The sequence below is a fragment of the Diabrotica undecimpunctata genome, chromosome 8, assembly GCF_040954645.1.
Source record: "Diabrotica undecimpunctata isolate CICGRU chromosome 8, icDiaUnde3, whole genome shotgun sequence".
Classification (NCBI taxonomy): Eukaryota; Metazoa; Arthropoda; class Insecta; order Coleoptera; family Chrysomelidae; genus Diabrotica; species Diabrotica undecimpunctata.
The window spans coordinates 51,695,937-51,706,088 of NC_092810.1; the positions used below are offsets into that span (position 1 = coordinate 51,695,937).

General features: G+C 33.2%; 1 protein-coding gene across 1 annotated transcript; it reads left to right on the top strand.

Annotated features, from left to right (window-relative positions):
* Positions 1–2,086: 2,086 nt before the first annotated feature.
* On the top strand, positions 2,087–2,707 carry LOC140448815 (uncharacterized). Its single transcript, XM_072541935.1, has one exon. The coding sequence runs from the start codon at positions 2,087–2,089 to the stop codon at positions 2,705–2,707; it is 621 nt and encodes a 206-aa protein (XP_072398036.1).
* Positions 2,708–10,152: the final 7,445 nt, after the last annotated feature.

Consider the following 10,152-nt stretch of genomic DNA (forward strand, 5'->3'; position numbering starts at 1 on the left):
ATGGATAATGCTAGTTACCATTCAAGACTAGCAGAAAAATTGTCAACAACGGCATGGAAAAAAGGAGAGATAATCGAATGGTTGGATAAACACGCAATTGAGTACAAGGAGAATTCGACAAAAAAGGAATTATTACCTATTGTAAGGCAACATAAAGCAGCTTATAAAAAATATATAATTGATGAAATGACATTAAACCGTGATGTAATTATTTTACGTTTACCCCCATACCACTGTGACCTGAATCCGATAGAAAATATATGGTCTCAAGTAAAGGGTAAAGTCGGACGCAACAACAAAACTTTTAAATTAGAAGACTTACAACAATTATTAGAACATTCCTTATCAAAAGTAACTCCAGAAAATTGGAAAAATGCTGTTAGTCATGCTCACAAGGAAGAAAATAAAATGTGGAATTTGAATAATATGACTGATGCAATGCTGGAACCGGTAATAATTAACATTGGAGTTGAAGATTCCTTAGATTCTGAAGAAAGCAGTGAATCTGAAATGGAATTTGATTAAAATAATATTCATTTTTTTACAAATCGGCCCCTGTTACGGCCACAAATTATTTTATATATAACCAATAAAATAAACATCTTACATTTCTTGCAAATTAATTATTACCTGTTAATCTCCATCACTCCGACACTGGCAACTTTATGTAGGGATTAGTAACCCTTAAAACTATTGTTTTCTATTCTGCTTCAACCTTTATACCTGGTGGTCATACTCAATTTAAAATTGTTTTCCTATATACTTCTGTAAACTTGTTGACAAATATCTATTTTTCATTGGGTCACCCGATCAACAGTTTAGGGATTTGCATACATAATGTGCTATCAATATGATGGAAATGGACTATAGTTAACCCTTTAAACGTCGAATCATTAAAAACTGCAAAATAATTTCAACTATCCGTAAAAAAGATGTTATTGGGATATCGATTATCATTTTGTTTTGTGAAAAACAAATAAAATGCTGTTTTTGAGAAAAAAAAACATGTTCCGAAAATGGGAACGTTGGCATCTATCGGTCACAGCTTAATATAATTGCTAGTACATATTGGTATATAACATTGTATTGTATAAATTGTACTAAGTAATATAATCTATCAAAATTAGACTGGTTAACAGGTCCTTCGTTTTTGTATAATATTCCATTAATTTTTCCAGAGGTTCCTCCCTCATTGCAGGAAAAATCCTCTTTGGAAGAGATAAAGAAAGCTTTAGTGTTTGTTTCCACTCGTGAGGAACATTTTCTGTCTTGTTTGCTGAAAAATAAATCGTCTTTTACCTCGATCCAAAGAATTTTGGCTTTTATGTTGCGATTCGCGCACAACTCTCGTTATAAAAGGTCGAAACAGTCAGGACCCTTGACTTTCGTAGAATTAGAAGACTCGTTGATTATTCTTGTCAGATTTACACAAGAAAAGTATTTTGAAGAACATCTTCAATCAAATTCTTTTCCAAAACCATTTCGTAAGTTGGGAGTATTTTTAGATGATAGTACTCAGTGTTTAAGAGTAGGTGGTCGTCTATCTCAGTCTTCGTTATCGTATGAAGCAAAACACCCGTTTTTGTTACCAAAAAAATCTCGTCTTACTACTCTTCTAGTTCGTCATTATCATGAGAAGTATTTACATGCTGGATTTAAGAGTACTCAGTTTTTGGTTAGTCAAAGGTTTTGGATAATGTCTTCTAAACAAGCCGTTAATTCGGTATTGTCCAAATGTATTAGATGTTGGAAACAATCTCCTAAAAACTTACAACCCCCTATGGGTAATTTGCCTAAATTTCATCTCGGTGCCATTAAACCCTTTTCGATTTGTGGGTTAGATTATGGTGGACCGTTTTCGATAACCATGTCTCGTTACAGGGGAGTTAGAACTCAAAAGGCCTATTTGTGTCTATTTGTATGTTGTGCTACAAAGGCTTTACATCTTGAATTAGCTAGTGATTTGACCGCGGAAGCCTTTTTGGCCGCTTTACAACGTTTTATCGCTCGGAGAGGTCGAGTATCGCAAGTGTTTTGTGATAATGGCACTAATTTTCATAGTGCTTATCGACAGCTTAGTAGCTTCATGGAGAGCGCTCTCGATAAAGAAAATATTAAGTTTTCATTTGCTCCTCCTGCTGCTCCACATTTTGGTGGTATTTATGAACGGGGAATTCGTTCTGTAAAGGAACATATTGTTCGTATAGTCGGGGCTCAAATTTTGACCTACGAAGAATTTTATACCGTTTTAACTTTAATTGAATCGGTCTTAAACTCACGCCCTCTTACCCCATTAACTAACGATGTTGAAGATCTCAATGCGTTGACCCCAGGACATTTCCTGACTCTTGAACCCTTGACCTCTTTGTCTGTGCCTGATTTTTCGGAAGTATCCTTCAATCGTTTGTCCAGATGGCAGTTGTTACAACGCATCCATAGAGATTTTTGGGCTCGATGGCGAAAGGAATATTTGCACACCTTGCAACAAAAGTCCAAATGGTTAGATTCTGGCTTTGTACCTAAAATCGGTGCCTTAGTTGTTTTAAAGGAGGATAATTTGGCTCCGTGTAAATGGCCTCTCGCGCGTCTTGTTGAATTGCATGAGGGTAAAGACGGTGTAGCTCGAGTGGCTACCGTGCGTACGATCACCGGAACCTTAAAACGGCCTCTTGTTCGAATCTGTCCCTTGCCGATAGATGAAGATTAGATGGTCAGCCTTTTTACTGATTTTGTTTTGTTCGACTTTTGTCAATATAACCGCGACGAAACCACCATTTTAATTTTAATTTTTTTATTGTAGTTTAATTTTTGAATATTTGTGTAAGATTTGTATAGGAATTGTTTATATTAATTATCGTTTTAGTTGTTTAAGTAATTATAGTATTTGGAATTCGTTTTGTTTTTTAAAGACCTTATGGCCTTTAAAGGGGGGAGAATGTTTGAATTTAAATATGGTTGTATAAATTAATCAATACATTTGTCCTCCCTGTATTCCTACGATCCCTATAAGTACCGCCATCGGGCTCGTGGAATGGGTCCCTTTGAGAGAGAAGAGCACCAGTCGTTGAAAAGAAAAGACGCAACCCGGCACGTGAACCCATGCACGCATATTGAATTGATTTCGTTCGTTGTTTTGTAGTGCAAACCCTGGTAATTAGACCCAGCGGTAAGTTTTTACCTAGTTTTCCTAAACCTATAAATTGTCTTTGATTGTTTATTGCAACCATTTAAATTTTAATAATTATTCGCACCAATGAGGAAAAGTCCATTTTTCTCGCCAGAGTTATCGAAGGAATAGTTCTTTTAATTAAGTACTATTAATTTGTAATAGTACATTTGTTTGTTAATACCCCACAATATATATATATATATATATATATATATATATATATATATATATATATATATATATATATATATATATATTGTATAAAGAAATTACAACAGGGTTGCCACAAAGAAGTGTCTTTACCTTTTGTATACGTGTTATATTATTGTTCTAGAAAATAATACAATTGCAACATTTACCGATGATACTGCTATCGTAGCAATATGCAAAACCAGCGAGGAAGCGACAGAAAAATTACGAAGATGTTAATCAAATATATACTCCAGGGAAACAAGCAAAAAATAGACCATGTTCGTGACACTCAATAATCCAGGTAGCTGACAACTTTTTTAGTTATTGTAGACCTTATAGGAAGAAAACCTACTTGTTGCCTGCCTTGAATTTGGAGCCGTTTTTTAATTATTAACAATTTAATGCAAAAAACGAGAGTTTTTCTATGATTATTAATGATACTAGTATTAAAAAAATAGATTTGTGGAAGAAAATTATTTTTTCACGACTTGTTTAAACAAACTAGACCATTTATTATTTAATTAATATATAAACAAATTACATATTTGTAATGTACGTAGAAATTATATACAAATTAAAAAAAGAGTGATCAAAATCCATTGAGTAGATCCGGAGATATAGAAAATTTTATTAGTTTAAAATTGTTTGTTCGGTATTTAAACGCCATGGATTTGTGGGTTCTTCTTAGTCACTAATTGAACTACATTTTCGAAAACTCGTAGAGGGTCCTGTAAAGGTACAATGTTTGTGCAAATTTTTTAACAAAAAATACAAATCCCATTCTTTAACATGGCGTCAATGAGGTTCCTTAATTATTATAATCAAATTAGCTGTGAATTAACAAAAAAACATGGCTAACTTTGGCCCAAATTAACCTAGGCCAAATTTTTTTATTTAAAAGTTCGGGTGAAAATACTAGCTTTTCGAATGCAAAAAAAAGATTTTTTCTAGGGACAATGTTTTTAAAGTTATTCTAAATGTTTATAAACTACATAATTTCAAAAATTTGACATCAGGATTTTTGACTATAATAAATTATTCTTTTATTTTTTTTTAATGCATATTGATAGTATAAGTCTTTTGCTTTCATTTGTCACCCACAGAATTACCCTATCTTTATTATTTTCTATCTTATGTTATTGTAAAAAAAAGGTCTCTGAGATAAACAAATACAATAAGTTTTAAACTAATTAATATATCGGTCCCAAATTTTGAGGGGTTTTTAAGTACCCCAATACCCAACTTTGGGTGGAACTCTAAAGTTTAAAGTTTAAGTTTACTAAAAGTGTTTAACAAATATCAATTGTCACTTATTTTGCAGTTTGCGAAGCAACAAATTGACTTTTCAACTTTCAAAAATCGGCATTTTGAAGCTTTATCAATATTCTAAAAAATAAAATTTTTTAATTATATGTCAAGTATTTAGCTTTCTAGTGGAGTGCAAAAAATAGAAAAAATCGCGTTTTTTGTATTAAATTGTTAATCATTAAAAAACGGCTCCGAACTTTAGGCAGGAAACAGATAGGTTTTCTTCTTATAGGTCTACAATAACTAAAAAAGTTGTCAGCTACCTGGATTATTGAGTGTCACGAGAAAATCTTTATTACCCTGGACTAATATGACTGGACAAGCAAGTGACGAAACAAACTTCATATATTATGTAAACTTTACTAACAAAAACGTTTAAAATAAATATTCCAATAACTATAAATAATCAAATTCCATATTCAAATACTTCTAAATATTTGGGTATTACTCTTTAATAAGCCCTAATAATGTTATTCAACATTATTTATGAGAGGGTGTATATTTCTTACCTACCTGTCGGCGAGAATCCAGAAGCTATCGACAAAGACAGCCTGTACTGACCGAGAGAGAGTAACATTGTCATATCAGTAGGTTATGATTACAGTCACGGGGCTCTAGGCACAATGTATGGGGACTCTTTGTCAGTTGTCACTACTTGTCAAGATCATTGTTAGAACATGGGTTTTGGGACATTGTTGATTCTTGGAGACTTTGTTAAAAAGTATGTTTAAATAAATGTATTAAACCCAATGAAATATTATTACTTGGCGCAGTCTAGTGGAAATTAAACAAAAATCATGGAAGCAAGGTTACCAAATCCATTATCATTTGAAGGCAATGTGGCCGAAAATTTTAAACGATTTAAGCAAAGTTTTGAAATATATCTGATGGCATCAGGAAAAAGTGGTAAAAGTGATGAAGTTAAGGTAGCAATTTTACTCAATTTAATTGGAGAAGAAGGCATTGAGATTTATAACAGTTTGGAATTAACAGAGGTCCAACAAGGAAAGCTAGCAGATGTATTGGAAGCATTTGAGTCTTATGTTACCCCTAGAAAAAACGTGGTTTATGAAAGATATTTGTTTTATAAGCGCATTCAAGAAGAAGGAGAGCCTTTTGACCACTTTTTAACAGATTTAAAAAATAAAGTAAGAAATTGTGAGTTTGGTGTTGAAGCATTTTCAATGGTCAGAGATAGAATAGTATTAGGCACCAATAGTAAGGATGCACAACAAAGCATGTTAAAAACAATTAATTTAGATCTGACTAAAGCTATTGAAATATGTAAAATGCATGAAGTATCCCAAGCTCAAATAAAAGAAGTTCAGAACAGCTTAGAGAAGGTGAAAATTGAATCAATTGGAAGTAAAGTCAAGCAGGGGCATAATTCAGTCCAAACAGTCAGGGGTGCCAGTTCTTCTAGAGGTGAATTTAACTGCAGAAACTGTGGGAGTGTCCATGGACCAAGGAGGTGTCCAGCATATGGAAAAAAGTGTAGAAAGTGTGGTAAATATGGGCATTTTGATAAAGTGTGTTATCATGGTAGGTTAGTAAGAGAGGTACAAGTGGAAGAAAGTGAAAATAATGAAGTATATGATTTCATGATTTCATCAATCACTGTTAATGAAATTAAGAATAAAAATAATAAAGACTGGATGGAAAATTTAAAAATTAATAACATTGATATACCCTTTAAAATAGATACAGGGGCACAGGTTAACATTTTACCCAAGGTTTTTGTTGAAAAAGTTTGCAAAATTAATGAATTAAAAGAAACTAAGGTCATACTTGAGACATATGGTGGTTTTAAGATCATTCCTTTGGGTATAATAAAACTTGTCTGTAAATATAAAAATATTGATCATTTATTAGATTTTGTTGTTGTAAAGGAAAGATCAACACCTATCTTGGGTTTATGTTCTACCATAGAGCTTGATTTAATTAATAAAATTGATAACATAACACTGCATTCTAAAGAAAAATTTGTAGAAATGAATAAGGATGTTTTTTCAGGTTTAGGTAAATTTCAGAAAAAATGTAGTTTAAAGCTTAAAGAAAATGCAGTGCCAGTGGCTAGGCCACCTCGTAGAGTCCCACTTACAATCAAGCCTAAACTTAATAATCAACTAATTGATCTTGAAAAGCGAGGAATCATAGCAAAGGTTGATGGTCCTACGCAGTGGCTTAGTAACCTGGTAATTGTTGAGAAAACTGATAAATCATTACGTATCTGCCTAGATCCTCGTGACCTGAACAAGGCATTGGAACGGGAATTTTGTATAATACCTACTGTTGATGAGATTCGTTCAATGTTACAGGGTAAGTCATTTTTTACAGTTCTAGATTTTAAGGAGGGTTTTTACCAAGTAGAACTGGATGAGCAATCCAGTAATTTATGTGCTTTTGGCACTATATTTGGCACATATAAATTTTGCCGCCTGCCATTTGGTCTTAACATAGCACCTGAATACTTCCAGAAATTAAATTCTGAAAATTTTGCAGATATTCCAGGTTGTATAGTCTACTTCGATGATCTATTAATTTGTGGTGAGTCAATAGAAGAGCATAATAATACACTGAATAAGGTGTTAGATAGGGCTAGAGAACTAAATGTGAAATTTAACCCAAACAAAATACAATATTGCGTTGAAAGTGTTAGATACTTGGGTCATATCTTTGATAAAGATGGGATGAGACCTGACAACAAAAAAGTAGAAGCGATAAGAAGATTGAAGGATCCAGAAAATAAAAAGGAATTACAACAAATTTTGGGAATGGTAAATTATTTAAGGGCATTCATTCCAAACTTGTCAGAGATTTCCACGCCCTTAAGAGAACTCTTAAAAAAAAGTAATGCATGGGTATGGACATATAGACATTCTGATGCACTAAATAAAATAAAAGAAGTAATTATGTCAAGTAGTGTGCTTGCCAATTTCAATGAGAAGTTACCAACTGTGATACAGACTGACAGTAGTAGTAATGGCTTGGGGTGCTGTCTCTTACAGAATAACAGACCGGTAGCATTTGCATCTAGGGCGCTAACGAAAGCAGAGTCAAATATGAGTCAAATTGAAAAGGAGTTCTTGGCAATCCTTTATGCATGCAATAAATTTCACAATTTTATCTACGGAAGGAAAGTGCAAATTGATTCTGACCATAAGCCTTTGGAGGCATTAATGCATAAAGGCATTGCGGACATAATGTCGCCGAGATTACAAAGGATTAGGGTAAGATTATCTAAATATGACATAGAGGTAAAATTTAAGCCAGGCAAGTTCATGCATGTGGCAGATTTATTATCGAGGAATTTTATAAAAGATGAAGTGGATGATGATAAATTTATTACAGAAATAGTTCATACTATTGACATGACTGATGAGAAGAGAGAACAATTTAGGACTGAAGTGGATGCTGATGAGGATCTGAAACTAGTAAAGAAATATTGTATACAAGGGTGGCCCAAAACTTTGTCAAGAGTAAGCGATTCAATTAGGTATTATTATTATATAAGAAATGAACTATATTTACTTGACGGACTAATATTTTACAAAGACAGAGTTATAGTCCCAAAAATATTGAGAGAGAGCATGCTAAGATTATTGCATTCAAGTCATTTTGGCATTCAGAAAACCCAACAGAGAGCAAGACAGATATTACATTGGCCACAAATGAACAAAAGTATAGAAGACTGGGTAAGAAATTGTAGCAAGTGTGAGATATTTAAAAGTCACAATGCTAAAGAACCACTATTACTTAGAGAGTTGCCTCAAGCACCTTTTGAAAAGGTAGCAAGTGATATATTAGATTATGGTGGACAGTCATATCTAGTTCTGATCGATTATTTTTCTAAATGGCTCGATATAGTGAAAATTAATTCAAAAACTTCTCAGGTGGTCATCAAGGAGTTAAAGAAAATTTTTTCAACACACGGAATACCCTATGAAGTCATATCAGATAACATGCCTTATAATTCGTGGCATTGTCAGCAATTTGCTAAAGACTGGGATTTTCGGTTTGTAACGTCCAGTCCCCGCTATCCACGGTCTAATGGGCAGGCAGAACGAGCCGTTCAAATTGCAAAAAACATGCTTAGAAAGTGTGACGACTTAGATATGGCGCTCCTGGAGTATCGAAATACTCCAATAAATGGAACAGATAAAACACCGGCCCAATTAGTGACTAACAGGGTTCTTAGATCGAAGCTACCATCAAATAAAAAGCACAAAGACGTAAATCTGAAGGAAGAGTGGGAGAAACTAGAGGCAAAAAGAAACGAATATAAAAATTATTATGATAGAAACACCAAGGTAAGAAGAGAAATAGTGCCAGGAGAGAATGTAGGTGTCAGAGAGGGTAGAGAATGGAGACCAGGTAAAATTCTGGAAAAAATAGATGAGGCACCCAGATCTTATTTAGTGCAGAAAGAAAATGGGGAAGTGGTCAGGCGAAACAGTTATCACTTGAGGCCTTCCCTAGTTAAAGCGGAAATTAAGAAGAATACTGATTTCGCACATAATGATAGATCATTAAACTCCTCATCTGGGAATCAGAGTTGTGGAGTAGAGGAACCTTCAACCTCCCAGATGAATGCTGAAAATAGAACTAGTGCTAGAATCAAAAGGCCTCCAGTGCGTTTTAAGGACTATCAAATGTAAGGGGAAAGATGTCATATCAGTAGGTTATGATTACAGTCACGGGGCTCTAGGCACAATGTATGGGGACTCTTTGTCAGTTGTCACTACTTGTCAAGATCATTGTTAGAACATGGGTTTTGGGACATTGTTGATTCTTGGAGACTTTGTTAAAAAGTATGTTTAAATAAATGTATTAAACCCAATGAAATATTATTACTAACATTTAGCAGAACTTTGAGATTTTTAAAAAGTTTATACCAAATAGCTGCTTTGTGTTACACTTTATGTTAAAAATAAAAACAGATTCGGAAAGTGGGTCAAATTCTGTACTGCCCTATTTCAAAAAAAAATTTTACGTTTATTTTAACCAAAAATATTTGAAAAAAAAATTGTTTAAACAATTTATTAATTTACAACCAAATAGTGCACTAGAACTTTTTAAGACCTTTCATATAAAAAAAGAATCATCTCAATATCTACCATAGTTTTTGCGTTATTTGATATAAACTTTTACATTGGAATTTAGCTATGCCCAGAATCGCGAGGAACGGCCATAACAAAATAAAATTAATATCTTTAAAACCGCAATATTATCCTTTTGTAGTAATGTGAAACTAAAACCGTAATTTAATAAGAGTACATATTGCTCATCAAATATGCAACAATGGTATTGTTCTTTTAACTGCACAATTAACTGAATAAAACAAACTATATAACAAAATGTTATGTAAAATGCTTACTCTACAAATTACTTATTTCCACTCCTAACTGCTGACACAAAACCTATAAACAACTTGACAGAAAATAAATTAAAAACAAAGCATTTTGAATAAATGCAAAATTGTT